This window comes from Eleutherodactylus coqui, chromosome 2, assembly GCF_035609145.1.
Source record: "Eleutherodactylus coqui strain aEleCoq1 chromosome 2, aEleCoq1.hap1, whole genome shotgun sequence".
Lineage (NCBI taxonomy): Eukaryota > Metazoa > Chordata > Amphibia > Anura > Eleutherodactylidae > Eleutherodactylus > Eleutherodactylus coqui.
The window spans coordinates 334,633,716-334,649,521 of NC_089838.1; the positions used below are offsets into that span (position 1 = coordinate 334,633,716).

Consider the following 15,806-nt stretch of genomic DNA (forward strand, 5'->3'; position numbering starts at 1 on the left):
CAGCCAAAAAGGCAAACACAATTCTGGGATGTATTAAGAGAAACATAGAGTCTAGATCACGTGAGGTCATTATCCCCCTCTACTCTTCCTTAGTCAGACCTCATCTGAAATCATGTGTCCAGTTCTGGGCACCCTACTTTAAAAAAGTCATAGACAAACTGGAGCAAGTTCAGAGAAGAGTTACCAAGATGGTGAGCGGTCTGCAAATCATGCCCTATGAAGAACGGTTAAAGGATCTGGGAATGTTTAGCTTGCAAAAAAGAAGGCTGAGAGGAGACTTAATAGCGGTCCACAAATATCTGAAGGGTTGTCACACTGCAGATGGATCAGCCCTATTCTCATTTGCACAGGGAAAGACTAGAAGCAATGGGATGAAACTGAAAGGGAGGAGACACAAATTAGATATTAGAAAAAAAACATTCTTACAGTGAGGGTGATCAATGAGTGGAACAGGTTGCCACAAAAGCTGGCGAGTTCTCCTTCAATGGAAGTGTTCAAACAAAGGCTGAACAAATGTATGTGTGGGACCCGATGACCCTGGAGATTCCTTCCAACTCTAGCATTCTATGATTTATATATCCCCAAGTTATCTCCTCACCTCACAGTCAGATATCTCCAAGTCATCCTGTCCCCTCACAGTCAGATATCTCCAAGTCATCCCTTAACTCCACTGCCAGATATCCCCAAGTTATTCCAACACCTCACAGCCAGATACCCCAAAGTCAACCTGTCACTTCACAATCGGATATCCCCAAGTGAACCCTTAACCCCACAGCAAGATATCCCGAAGTCATCCCATATCCTCACTGCAATTTTTTAAGTAATCTATGCGATCACTGTATGACTGAAAAAAAAACTTTATGTTGCATCTTGAAAAGGAGAAAAGTGTAAACATTCCATTGGGTGAAGATTAGTAAATTGTTTCCATCTTGGTGACCTTCCTGCTGCTCTCAGCTTCCTTCTGATTCCTTCACTGCTGACTATTGTGCTGTATGACAATCACTATTAAAAGTCATCAGCCACTTACTGCACTGCAGATGCTGTTATCTGGGCAGCATTGGCGCGACCACTGTGACACGGTTCAGCTAACTCCGCCTCTTGGCGTCCCGTCTGGCGCTGCAGATATAATGTAATAACTATAAGATGTCCGGCATTCGCTCTCATATTTTCTGCCTATTCCTGTATAGAGCCGGTACAAATAAGGTAATAGATGGTAACTGCGGCCGGGCGCACAGGAACGGATGTTTGTTGTGTATGACATCTGCGTGTAATGGCGGCAGCGCCGTGCTTCTCTCGGCTTCCCTCACACTTACGGATCTGTAATGCGGATGTTATGTGCATAAAAAGATGGCAGCAGTTCTATTCTCCACAGATTCCGCATATAAGAGCCTCTCGCCCTCTGATTCCGCATATAAGAGCCTCTCGCCCTCTGATTCCGCATATAAGAGCCTCTCGCCCTCTGATTCCACATATAAGAGCCTCTCGCCCTCTGATTCCGCATATAAGAGCCTCTCGCCCTCTGATTCCACATATAAGAGCCTCTCGACCTCGGATTCCACATATAAGAGCCTCTCGCCCTCTGATCCCGCATATAAGAGCCTCTCGCCCTCTGATTCCGCATATAAGAGCCTCTCGCCCTCTGATTCCGCATATAAGAGCCTCTCGCCCTCTGATTCCGCATATAAGAGCCTCTCGCCCTCTGATTCCGCATATAAGAGCCTCTCGCCCTCTGATTCCGCATATAAGAGCCTCTCGCCCTCTGATTCCACATATAAGAGCCTCTCGCCCTCTGATTCCACATATAAGAGCCTCTCGCCCTCTGATTCCGCATATAAGAGCCTCTCGCCCTCTGATTCCGCATATAAGAGCCTCTCGCCCTCTGATCCCACATATAAGAGCCTCTCGCCCTCTGATCCCACATATTAGAGCCTCTCGCCCTCTGATCCCACATATTAGAGCCTCTCGCCCTCTTATCCCACATATTAGAGCCTCTCGCCCTCTTATTCCACATATAAGAGCCTCTCGCCCTCTGATTCCACATATAAGAGCCTCTCGCCCTCTGATCCCACATATAAGAGCCTCTCGCCCTCTGATTCCACATATAAGAGCCTCTCGCCCTCTGATTCCACATATAAGAGCCTCTCGCCCTCTGATTCCACATATAAGAGCCTCTCGCCCTCTGATTCCACATATAAGAGCCTCTCGCCCTCTCTGGCGGCTCCGAACACAATGCGGATACCATTACTTAGCGTATTTGTGATGTTTTTCCACATGTCGCTAGGAGACAAGTGAGGGAAGTTATAAAAGACCCCAGAAGTTGTAGCAGACGGTGCAGGAGCCCCCGGGGACCACCGACCCCTCCGAGCTGTTACCGTGGATATCAGGGGACATTATATACATCCCACGGTGACTTCTGATATAGGCAGACTCATCACTCTGATGCATCGGATGTGGGCGCGCAGAGAGAGCGCCATCCTCTGGTGAAGAAACGGTAGTCAGAGCGCCAACATAGGAAAGCAGAAGAGAATGGCACTTGTGCGGTCATGTGAGCACTACAGGCAGGTCTCGATGTGTGTGTGTGTGGGGACAACTTCTCCCATCATCCCCTGCAGGCAGGAGTATAACATACGCAGCACACACAGGCGTACGTAGGGAAACCGCTGCCAATATTACATATTACGGTACGGCCGTGCCAGCGCACAAGTCAGGACAGCCTGTATCCACGAACAGCAGGAAGGCCAAACACTAAATTATATATTACTAGCTGATATACCCGACTTCGCCCAAGTTAATTTGATACACGTGTTTATGTGTTGTTCGCACAGAAAATTTTATGAGGTCAAAGTTACTTTAGATTAACCGAGTAATAAAATATGTATACACATAGAGAAGCGTTAGATTCTTCTCAGGCTGCATGCACCGATGTCCCTCTGCAGAATGTGCCACCTCTTCCACTCATTTAGGACCCAAAGAATGCTCACATCAAATATGTTTGTACGACATCAGAACGTTAGAGAATTAGTGGCAAGCCAGTCAGTAAGGGCCATTACTTTTATACATATATAGATTTGGTTATTATTTTTAGCCCCAGTCAGTCTTGGAGGAGTTAATCCTCCCCTCCGACACTGAACTGACATGAGGGGACACTAACCTGTAGAGCAAGACATCAGCTCTATGCTTCCAGGACCTGTGATGATGTCACCATCATGTGATTAGTCACATGTGTGGGAGGAGTCAGATCACATGACCAGGGAGCAATTACTGTATATAGAACTCTGCTGTGCTGGATGTAATGCTAGCTGGATGAGCTGAAGGGATCATGATGTAGTAGAGCTGTGTGTGTGATGTGTGGGGGTCAGGATGGATGGAGTAGAGCTGTGTGTGATGTGTGATGGTCAGGATGGATGGAGTAGAGCTGTGTGTGTGATGTGTGGGGGTCAGGATGGATGGAGTAGAGCTGTGTGTGTGATGTGTGGGGGTCAGGATGGATGGAGTAGAGCTGTGTGTGTGATGTGTGGGGGTCAGGATGGATGGAGTAGAGCTGTGTGTGTGATGTGTGGGGGTCAGGATGGATGTAGTAGAGCTGTGTGTGTGATGTGTGGGGGTCAGGATGGATGGAGTAGAGCTGTGTGTGTGATGTGTGGGGGTCAGGATGGATGGAGTAGAGCTGTGTGTGTGATGTGTGGGGGTCAGGATGGATGGAGTAGAGGTGTGTGTGATGTGTGGGGGTCAGGATGGATGGAGTAGAGGTGTGTGTGATGTGTGGGGGTCAGGATGGATGGAGTAGAGCTGTGTGTGTGATGTGTGGGAGTCAGGATGGATGGAGTAGAGCTGTGTGTGTGATGTGTGGGGGTCAGGATGGATGGAGTAGAGCTGTGTGTGTGATGTGTGGGGGTCAGGATGGATGGAGTAGAGCTGTGTGTGTGATGTGTGGGGGTCAGGATGGATGGAGTAGAGCTGTGTGTGTGATGTGTGGGGGTCAGGATGGATGGAGTAGAGCTGTGTGTGTGATGTGTGGGGGTCAGGATGGATGGAGTAGAGCTGTGTGTGTGATGTGTGGGGGTCAGGATGGATGGAGTAGAGCTGTGTGTGTGATGTGTGGGGGTCAGGATGGATGGAGTAGAGGTGTGTGTGATGTGTGGGGGTCAGGATGGATGGAGTAGAGCTGTGTGTGTGATGTGTGGGGGTCAGGATGGATGGAGTAGAGCTGTGTGTGTGATGTGTGGGGGTCAGGATGGATGGAGTAGAGCTGTGTGTGTGATGTGTGGGAGTCAGGATGGATGGAGTAGAGCTGTGTGTGTGATGTGTGGGGGTCAGGATGGATGGAGTAGAGCTGTGTGTGTGATGTGTGGGGGTCAGGATGGATGGAGTAGAGCTGTGTGTGTGATGTGTGGGGGTCAGGATGGATGGAGTAGAGGTGTGTGTGATGTGTGGGGGTCAGGATGGATGGAGTAGAGGTGTGTGTGATGTGTGGGGGTCAGGATGGATGGAGTAGAGCTGTGTGTGTGATGTGTGGGGGTCAGGATGGATGGAGTAGAGCTGTGTGTGTGATGTGTGGGAGTCAGGATGGATGGAGTAGAGCTGTGTGTGTGATGTGTGGGGGTCAGGATGGATGGAGTAGAGCTGTGTGTGTGATGTGTGGGGGTCAGGATGGATGGAGTAGAGCTGTGTGTGTGATGTGTGGGGGTCAGGATGGATGGAGTAGAGGTGTGTGTGATGTGTGGGGGTCAGGATGGATGGAGTAGAGCTGTGTGTGTGATGTGTGGGAGTCAGGATGGATGGAGTAGAGCTGTGTGTGTGATGTGTGGGGGTCAGGATGGATGGAGTAGAGCTGTGTGTGTGATGTGTGGGGGTCAGGGTGGATGGAGTAGAGCTGTGTGTGTGATGTGTGGGGGTCAGGATGGATGGAGTAGAGCTGTGTGTGTGATGTGTGGGGGTCAGGATGGATGGAGTAGAGCTGTGTGTGTGATGTGTGGGAGTCAGGATGGATGGAGTAGAGGTGTGTGTGTGATGTGTGGGGGTCAGGATGGATGGAGTAGAGGTGTGTGTGATGTGTGGGGGTCAGGATGGATGGAGTAGAGGTGTGTGTGATGTGTGGGGGTCAGGATGGATGGAGTAGAGCTGTGTGTGTGATGTGTGGGAGTCAGGATGGATGGAGTAGAGCTGTGTGTGTGATGTGTGGGGGTCAGGGTGGATGGAGTAGAGCTGTGTGTGTGATGTGTGGGGGTCAGGATGGATGGAGTAGAGCTGTGTGTGTGATGTGTGGGGGTCAGGATGGATGGAGTAGAGCTGTGTGTGTGTGTGATGTGTGGGGATCAGGATGGATGGAGTAGAGCTGTGTGTGTGATGTGTGGGGGTCAGGATGGATGGAGTAGGGCTGTGTGTGATGTGTGGGGGTCAGGATGGATGGAGTAGAGCTGTGTGTGTGATGTGTGGGGGTCAGGATGGATGGAGTAGAGCTGTGTGTGTGTGTGATGTGTGGGGATCAGGATGGATGGAGTAGGGCTGTGTGTGATGTGTGGGGGTCAGGATGGATGGAGTAGAGCTGTGTGTGTGATGTGTGGGGGTCAGGATGGATGGAGTAGAGCTGTGTGTGTGATGTGTGGGGGTCAGGATGGATGGAGTAGAGCTGTGTGTGTGATGTGTGGGGGTCAGGATGGATGGAGTAGAGCTGTGTGTGTGATGTGTGGGGGTCAGGATGGATGGAGTAGAGCTGTGTGTGATGTGTGGGGGTCAGGATGGATGGAGAAGAGCTGTGTGTGTGATGTGTGGGGATCAGGATGGATGGAGTAGAGCTGTGTGTGTGATGTGTGGGGTCAGGATGGATGGAGTAGAGCTGTGTGTGTGATGTGTGGGGGTCAGGATGGATGGAGTAGAGCTGTGTGTGATGTGTGGGGATCAGGATGAATGGAGTAGAGCTGTGTGTGTGATGTGTGGGGGTCAGGATGGATGGAGTAGAGCTGTGTGTGTGATGTGTGGGGGTCAGGATGGATGGAGTAGAGCTGTGTGTGATGTGTGGGGGTCAGGATGGATGGAGTAGAGCTGTGTGTGTGTGATGTGTGGGGGTCAGGATGGATGGAGTAGAGCTGTGTGTGTGATGTGTGGGGGTCAGGATGGATGGAGTAGAGCTGTGTGTGTGATGTGTGGGGGTCAGGATGGATGGAGTAGAGCTGTGTGTGTGATGTGTGGGGGTCAGGATGGATGGAGTAGAGCTGTGTGTGTGATGTGTGGGGGTCAGGATGGATGGAGTAGAGCTGTGTGTGTGATGTGTGGGGGTCAGGATGGATGGAGTAGAGCTGTGTGTGTGATGTGTGGGGGTCAGGATGGATGGAGTAGAGCTGTGTGTGTGATGTGTGGGGGTCAGGATGGATGGAGTAGAGCTGTGTGTGTGTGATGTGTGGGGGTCAGGATGGATGGAGTAGAGCTGTGTGTGTGTGATGTGTGGGGGTCAGGATGGATGGGTAAGAGCTGTGTGTGTGTGATGTGTGGGGGTCAGGATGGATGGAGTAGAGCTGTGTGTGTGATGTGTGGGGGTCAGGATGGATGGAGTAGAGCTGTGTATGTGATGTGTGGGAGTCAGGATGGATGGAGTAGAGCTGTGTGTGTGATGTGTGGGAGTCAGGATGGATGGAGTAGAGCTGTGTGTGTGATGTGTGGGGGTCAGAAAGGATGACGTAGAGGTGTGTGTGTGATGTGCGGGGGTCAGAAAGGATGACAGTAGAGGTGTGTGTGTGATGTGTGGGGGTCAGAAAGGATGACGTAGAGGTGTGTGTGTGATGTGCGGGGGTCAGAAAGGATGACGTAGAGGTGTGTGTGTGTGATGTGCGGGGGTCAGAAAGGATGACGTAGAGGTGTGTGTGTGATGTGCGGGGGTCAGAAAGGATGACGTAGAGGTGTGTGTGTGATGTGCGGGGGTCAGAAAGGATGACGTAGAGGTGTGTGTGTGATGTGCGGGGGTCAGAAAGGATGACGTAGAGGTGTGTGTGTGATGTGCGGGGGTCAGAAAGGATGACGTAGAGGTGTGTGTGTGATGTGCGGGGGTCAGAAAGGATGACGTAGAGGTGTGTGTGTGATGTGCGGGGGTCAGAAAGGATGACGTAGAGGTGTGTGTTTGATGTGCGGGGGTCAGAAAGGATGACGTAGAGGTGTGTGTGTGATGTGCGGGGGTCAGAAAGGATGACGTAGAGGTGTGTGTGTGTGTGTGATGTGTGGGGGTCAGGATGGATGGAGTAGAGCTGTGTGTGTGATGTGTGGGGGTCAGAAAGGATGACGTAGAGGTGTGTGTGATGTGTGGGGGTCAGAAAGGATGACGTAGAGGTGTGTGTGTGATGTGTGGGGGTCAGAAAGGATGAAGTAGAGCAGTGTGTGATGTGTGCGTGTCAGAAAGGATGAAGTAGAGGTGTGTGTGTGTGTGTGTGTGTGTGTGTGTGTGTGAGTGATGTGTGGGGGTCAGAAAGGATGACGTAGCGGTGTGTGGGGATCAGAAAGGATGACGTAGAGGTGTGTGATGTGTGGGGGTCAGGATGGATGCAGTAGAGCTGTGTGTGTGATGTGTGTGGAGTCAGGATGGATGAAGTGTGTGTAATGTAGGGGGTCTGGATGGATTGAGTAGAGCTGTGGATAGGGTTGTGGGGCAGGATGGAAGTAGTGGAACTGTGTGTGATGTGTAGGGATCAGCATAGATGCAGCAGAGCTGTATGTGGGGTCAGGATGGATGTAGCAAAGCTGTGTTTGTGATGTCTGGGGGTCAGGATGGATGCAGTAGAGCTGTGTGTGTGATGTGTGGGGGTCAGGATGGATGGAGTAGAGCTGTGTGTGTGATGTGTGGGGGTCAGGATGGATGGAGTAGAGCTGTGTGTGGGGGGGGGGGGCTTTGTCTGATGTGTGGTGCATCAGAATGGATGTAGCTGAGCTGTGTTGAGCTGAATTGAGGCTTGCAACAAAGTTGAAAAGCAATAAAAAGGCTTTTGGGGGGGTATGTAAAAAAAAGGTCAAAGATGCAATTGGATGCTTACAATATGAAAATGGTGAATTTGCTAAGGATGATGTTAAGAAGGGCGAACGTTTAAATTCCTATTTTGTATCTGTTTTCTCTCAGATGTAACATTAGCTGATCTTCCCTGTAATATTATAGGAATAAAGAATGCAGGCTATCTATAAGCAAATAGATGGTGAGGGAACAAATAGCTAACTTAAAGGGGTTGTCCCGAGAAAGCAAGTGGGGTTCAGCACTTCTGTATGGCCATATTAATGCACTTTGTAATGTACATTGTGCATTAATTATGAGCCATACAGAAGTTATTCACTTACCTGCTCCGTTGCTGGCGTCCCCGTCGCCATGGTGCCGTCTAATTTCAGCGTCTAATCTCCCGATTAGACGCGCTTGCGCAGAAGGGTCTTCTCCCTTCTTTTGGGTCTCGGCACGAGCGGTGTTCTGGCTCCGCCCCCTTCAACGCATCATCGCGTAGCTCCGCCCCGTCACGTGTGCCGATTCCAGCCAATCAGGAGGCTGGAATCGGCAATGGACCGCACAGAGCCCACGGTGCACCATGGGAGAAGACCCGCGGTGCATTGTGGGTGAAGATCCCGGCGGCCATCTTAGTAAGGTAAGGAAGAAGTCGCCGCAGCGCGGGGATTCGGGTAAGTACTAAACGTTTTGTTTTTTTTAACACATGCATTGGGTTTGTCTCGCGCCGAACGAGGGGCCTATTGAAAAAAAACAAAAACGTTTCGGCGCGGGACAACCCCTTTAAGTTAATTCAATTTTCCAGGTCCAGATGAATTACATCCTAGGATACTCAAGGAAGCAGCAGAGGTAATTGCTGAACCACTTGCGATAATGTTTGAAAATTCCTGGAGAACAGGAGAAGTCCCAGAGGGGGAGGCAAGTGCAGCAGCAGGGCAGGTTGGAAGAGTCAGTGGGGTGGCCAGGGGGAGAGGCAGGGCCAGAGCCAATAATTCCCCAACTGTTTCCCAAAGCACCCCCTCGTGGTAAGCCTCTGTGCAGAGGGCTAGGTGTTCAAAGGTGTGGATGTCTTTTAGTGAGACTGCAGACGATCAACGAACAGGCATATGATGCCCAAGCACCCCACAAGGTGGGATGAAGTCCATTCACTGCCTCTGGGTCACATCACTGCCTCTTCCCCTGTGCCACAACCTGGCACACAGATCCAATCCCCCTCCCAGGATGCAGGTACAAGCGCATCTCGGCCTGCACCCACACCCTCACCTCCACGGCCTCTAGCAATTTCTCCTAGCGCAGCATTCAGCTTTTGCTAACACAAGCATTGGAGCAAAAGCAAAAATACACCGCCACCCACCCACATGCACAAGCTTTAAACTTGCACATTGTCAAACTAATCAGCCTGGAGATGCTGCTATATAAGCTTGTGGAAACGGAGGCTTTCAAAAACATGATGACGGCGGCGGTCCCGCGCTACTTGGTCCCCAGTCGCCACTATTTTCCACGGTGCGCCACCCCGCACTACACCAGCACGTCTCCCACAACATAAACCGTGCCCTCACCAACGCGGTTACTGGTAGGGTCCATTTAACGACAGACATGTGGATAAGTACTGGCAGGCATTGACACTATATCTCCCTGACGGCACATTGGGTGCACTTGGTGAAGGGTGGGACCAAGTCAGAGTCTGGGACCGCTAACGTGCTACCCACACCAAGGATAATGGGTCTTACTTCGGTGCTGGTTTCTGCGGCATATTATGCCACCTCTTCCAACCCCCCCCTCTTCCTCTGCCACCTCCACCTCTCAATGTGTGCACACATTTCCGCAAGACCACCACGGATGCTGCCACCCTTAGGACACTGCAACATTGGTTCCAGCTGCCAGAGCACCGACTGCTGTGTGATGTGCCCCCGAGCTGGAATTCTACGCAGCACGTTTGCCAGGCTTTATGAGCAGCGTAAAGCAATTGTGGAATACCAGCTGCAACATGGGCACCATAGTGGTAGTCAGCCTCCCCAATTCTTTACTGAGGAGTGGGCCTGGATGGCAGATATCTGCCAGGTCCTTGGAAACTTTGAGGAGTCTACCCAGATAGAGAAGTTCGCTGCAAAGCATAAAAGCCAACGCTTTGCGGTTCGAACAGGATACGAGGGATGACAGTATGTTGCTTGATAGCCGGACCATCCTCACATTTCTATCTCAGCTCGTTTTGGAGGAGGAGCAGGAAGGATAGGGGAGGAGGAGGGGGAAGAGACTGCTGGCCACACTGCAGAGGGTAGCCATGCTGCTTCCCTCTCATCTGTTCAGCGTGTATGGGCTAAAAAGGAGGAGGAGGATCCTGAAAGTCATCCTCCTAGGGAGGACAGCGATGTGTTGTCTATTGGGACCGTAGCACACATGGCTGACTTCATGTTAGGCTGTGTTTCCCGTGACCCTCGCGTTAGACACATTCTGACCAACACGGATTACTGGGTGTACACCCTTCTCGACCCACAGTATAAGGAGAACCTTTTAACTCTCATTCCCGAAGAGGAAAGGGGTATGAGAGTGATGCAATACCACAGGGCCCTGGTGGAAAAACTAATACAAAAGTTCCCATCTGACAGCGCTAGCGGTAGAAGACGCCAAGTAGCAGGGGAGGTGCGGGGATCAGGCAGGATGTCCAGCACAGGCAGGGGGACACTCTCCAAGGCCTTTGCCAGTTTTATGGCTCTCCAGCAAGACGATGTCACCACTCCCCAGTCAAGATTGAGTCAGAGGGAGTACTGTAAAAAGATGGTGAGGGAGTACATAGCCGATCGTACCACCGTCCTCCGTGATCCCTCTGCTCCATACAACTATTGAGTGTCAAAGCTAGACACGTGGCACGAACTTGCGCTGTATGCCCTGGATGTGCTGGCCTGCACTGTTGCTAGCGTCTTGTCAGAGAGGGTGTTTAGTGCAGCTGGGGGGAATCATCACGGATAAGCGTACCCGCTTGTCAAATGCCAGCGCTGACATGCTTACACTCATTAAGATGAACAAATGCTGGATTACCCCAAACTTCTCTTCTCCACCAGTGGAAAGCAGTGGATCGTAAAGATTCTTTTCACTGCAACAGAAGAAATATGCATCCTTTATCACCCCAAAAAGGGGAGAAGTAGCTTGGTCTATCCCTCTCAGATCTTACTCCTCCTCCTCCTCCTAAAACAGCATGTCATCATACTGAGCTACCAATTTTTCTGTGGGCCAAAAGGCTCAGCTTAAAACCAATCTTTTTGGAGGATAGCCTCCAGGTTCTGCTACAAATTAAGCAACAACGAACTGTATATTTACAAAACGTTTATGGGTTTCAACTACCCTTGGGGTAAAGCAATTTTTCAGGGGTACACTTGTACTCCTGGTACACCAATTTTTCAGGACCTCGCCTATACTGTTAGCAAACTAAATTTTCCGGGCTTCGCCTATACAGTTGGTAAACAATTTTTTTCAGGTGTTCGCCTATTCTCTCGGTACACCAATTTTTCAGGGTTTTCGCCTATACTCTTGCTACAGAAATGTTTCAGGGATCCGCCTATACACTTGCTACAGAAAAATTTGAGTGGTTCGCCTATACTATTGCTACAGACAGGTTTGAGGGGTTCACCTACACTCTTGCTACAAAAACGTTTCAGGGGTCTTCCTGTTTAATTCTGTCCATGGGTTTCGTAGGCTCGCCTATGCTGTTGGTGCACAAAGGTTTCCCAGCGCAGTGTCCAGCTGTCTAGCACAAATACACTGCATGACTTGGGTAGGGCACAGACAGCTTTCCCATTGCATTGTGCAGCTATCTGACACATACATGGAATGAATTGTGTGGGGACACATGGGTTTCCCATAGCTATGTAACCCACTGCACCTTGGCTCACACAAGGTGGAGGTTGCTGACGCAAGGTGGCGATTGGCCTTGGTTGCAGCTAGTCTGGTGCTTATCTAAGATGTGCCAGCACGTATACCTTGCTGCTTATGATCTGTCTAAAGTAAATTGTTAGGGGGGTGACCGCCAGGCTCTTGCCCCCAGTTTGGCTTAATAGTGCGACCTAGGATCCTCAGATGCACCCCATGCATGCTGCTCCTGTCATTCCCTATCTGTTTCTGTGGTATTTCCATGACTTTCTGATGTTTTTAGGTGCTTCACACAACCTCAGCTTGAAAAATGCTCGAGTCCCTTATTGACTTCAATTGGGTTCGAGCATTACGAAAAGTTTGACTCGAGTAACGAGCTCCTGAGCATTTTGGTACTCGCTCATCTCAAGTTGTGACCTCTTTAATTTTCCTATTTAGGACCTAAAGAATGGTCGTTACTAATTTTATGTTTGTACGACACCAATAAGCTACATTACACAGGGGTGCCATTAATTTTGCACTTAGCATTGAATTTTCGAGTTGTGACCTTTTTACTTTTCCTGTTAAGCACCTACAGAGCGCTCCTACCCAATTTTATGTTTGTACGACATCAGAAAGTTAGAGAATTAGAATTGGTACATTACACAGGGGTGCCAATACTTTTGCAATTTGCATTTTATTCTCGAGTTGTGACCCCTTTACTTTTCCTCTTTAGAACCAAAAGAATTTTCCTGACAAATTTATTGTTTGTGCGACACCAGTAGGTTAGACAATTAGTAGCGAGTTAGTCAGCCAGTGAGTCAGTGAGTGAAGATAGATATAATGATGGCACTGAGAAGCTCATTCCAAGCAGAATTCAAAGGCCTATCAGCTACATTAAATTCCTCCCTTCAAGAACTAGGAGGCAGAATCGACCATGCTGAAAATAAAATTGTTGAAATTGATGGTTTGCACAATTTAATAGATGCACATTATGCACTGGAAGAGGTGGTGGAGAAACTGAGGGCGAAAATTGCAGATTTGGAAGATCACAACAAAAGGAACAATATTAATTTGCATTCCATCCCTGAAACAGTTCTATTGGCGGATCTTACAAGTTTTGTGCAGCAACTGATAAAAAAACGCTTACCAAACATAGCAGGCAGTGATATGAGTATTGACAGAGCATATAGGATTACCCAAGCCAAGATTTTTACCTAACTCTACCCCACGTGACACAATCACCAGAGTTCACTTCTATTATACTAAAGAGGCAATGATACAGGCGGCACGCAAAACCGACTGACCTCCAAGCCCCTTTACAGATATTCAGCTCTTTGCAGACCTCCCCCAAGTGACTATTCAAGCAAGACACCAATTATCCAACATCATGGCATCCCTACACTAAACTAGAATTGCCTAGAAATGGGGCTTCCCGACCAAAATTATTCTCCAACGCAAGGGAGAAACACATGTGTTTTACAAAGCGCCTGAAGCAGAGGCAAAGCTAAAAGCATGGAATATACTCATTGCTGCTCCGGACAAAGGTCCTCCTGAGAACAGGCTCCAGAAACAACATCAGGACTGGTCCCGCAAATCAACATGTTGGGGTAACACCATCATACCTACTATTGCTAAGGAAGAGCCCACTGTGCAGGAACTTTGCACCCCTCCGATATGTAGGCCTGTAGTCCTGCCGTAACTTTGACTTTGCTTGTTTCTATGCTGCATCAGTTTCACGCCAAAAGGCAGTATGGCTTCTGCCATGCCCCTCTCGGACGTGATGGGATGTAATGCCCTACTCAATATTCTTAATTGTCTGTTATGGTTCCTTATGGTTAAGTTCCCAGAAAATGCACACCTCCAGCTAAGCCAAATACAGCTTATTTTCTATAAGCCACAATGACCCTAAATATCCTTTCACTTAATGTAAATGGCCTAAATTCCCCACAAAGAAGAAACTTAGCATGGAAGAAAGTGCTGCTTCATAACATGGATGTCTCTGTTTGCAGGAGACGTACTTTGCCACCTCTACGACTCCCAAGATGGCACAAAAAAAAATTCCGGTTGTAGTATCTGCATGCACAGACAAAAAGTAAGCAGGGGTGTTAATCGCCATCCAAGAGAGTGTCCAGTTTACTACTACTACCCAACTACTAGATACTAAAGGCAGATACATAATATTGGTGGGCTCTATAGATTCAAAACCTATCACCATAGTGAATATTTACGCGCCTAACACAAGACAAATTAATTTTATGTCCAGAGTCATGGTGGAAGCGTGGAGTTTGGCAAAGGGAAACGTATTTGTATGCGGTGACCGTAACCTAGTACCAGACAAATTGTGCTACTCCATAGTTTCAGAAAGACTTACTGGTTTAATACTGGGTCCCTGGTTACAACGCGAGGGGCTGTACGATACATACAGATCTCTAAATGCATCAGTTAAAGAATATACCTTCTTCTCTGTGCGCCAAAGGGGTTTTTCTAGAATAGACTTATGTCTGGTAGGCGGGGAGACTTTGCCACTGATAATCTCCTCTTCAGATCATCATGGGGTCTTGGTTGGACCATGCACCAATAGTGTCCACATTTGCCATAGGGAACAAATATTCCCTCCCTACAATGTGGAAAATAAATACATTCCTACCCCAAGTACAAACATTTAATCTCCGAAGCCATCAAAGAATATTTCATGCTTAATGCGAATCCAAAATGCACACAATGACTGTCTGGGCAGCCCATAAGGCCTACATGAGGGGTAATTTTATACAGTTAGGGTCTCAGTATAAAAAGAAAAAGCAGCTACTATTGAACACCTCCTAACACAGATTTGTAAGACAGAAAGAGAAGTGCAGGCAGCCCCATCAGACTCCCTCACCGACCAACTTTTTAGTCTAAAAGAGAAGCTATGTTAATCGTTCATAAGCGACGATGATAAAAAAAAAAAAGCGCCAGTACAGGGCTTCCCTCTATTTGTCACTAAATAAACCCTTCAAGATGCTGGCCAATCGTGTTAGGAAGAAGTTTGCTAAAACAAGAGTCCCCTTCATTTGGAGCACAGATAAGACCATAAAATCTCCCATCCTAAGCAAATGGTGGATGTCTTCAGGACATATTACAGCAAGCTGTATAATCTAAATAATGATAGGCAAGTCTTCCAACCTTCTCCAAACCATATAGCAGATTTTTTGCAAACCTGTCCCCAGAACTAAATGCTTTGTTGGGGTCTCCTGTATCCCCCTCGGAACTAAATGAGATGTTTGCATTCCTAAAAGCTTAAAAGTTCCTGGGGGCAGATAGCTTTGCCGACGAGTATTACAACATTTTTCCTTCCTCCCTGTCCCCCTTTCTATCTGAGGCCCTGAACTCCCGAATGTTTCAGGATAGATTTCCACGGGAAATGTTGCCAGCTACCATAGTGGAAAGATATGGAATAAAAGAATGCGCCTTATAAAACAATTAATTCTCCTGATAAAACTTTAACAGAGAATGGAAGGTGAATGTTAACTCACCTGGTGCTTGAAGGGTTAACTCTGTCCTGGGAAAGCTTTCCGGCACCCTTTATCCAAGATAGCGTGTAGTAATTACTCTTTCTCCTCGATCCACCATGGTTGTGGAGAGCTGTCTGGGGTGCTCAAGTTCAATGGATAACCAGGAGCTCGCGATAATAGATATACATTTTAATATAGAATACCCCACGCTGCAGGCGACTGGGAGTGAATGGGTTTCACAGAGTTGTATTTTCTCAGAACCTTGCCTGTCCAAGTCCCGAAAGGAATACTGAAAAAATTTCAGACAGCTATCGACTTTTGTTTGGAGCAGGAAAAAAACCCAGGATAGCACTATCCATTCTAGCTTTGCACCCAACACGAGGGGGAGTGGGACTGCCAAAACTTGAAGAGTATTATAAAGCTTGTATCCTAGGCCAAACTAAGCTATGGATGCAAAGAAATGTTAACTTGGGGTGGGTGGGAATAGAAAAAGATCTAAATAA

The 15,806-nt window shown here is 48.6% G+C and overlaps 1 protein-coding gene across 1 annotated transcript in view; it reads right to left on the reverse strand.

Annotated features, from left to right (window-relative positions):
- The window catches only part of LOC136610384 (zinc finger protein 585A-like), a 130,568-nt gene that overhangs the window by 9,649 nt on the left and 105,113 nt on the right, over nucleotides 1-15,806 (reverse strand). Inside the window, exon 8 of the mRNA XM_066589616.1 lies at nucleotides 1,028-1,116. Within this exon, the coding sequence (XP_066445713.1) occupies nucleotides 1,028-1,116 (89 nt within the window). The remainder of the gene's footprint in view (nucleotides 1-1,027; nucleotides 1,117-15,806) is intronic.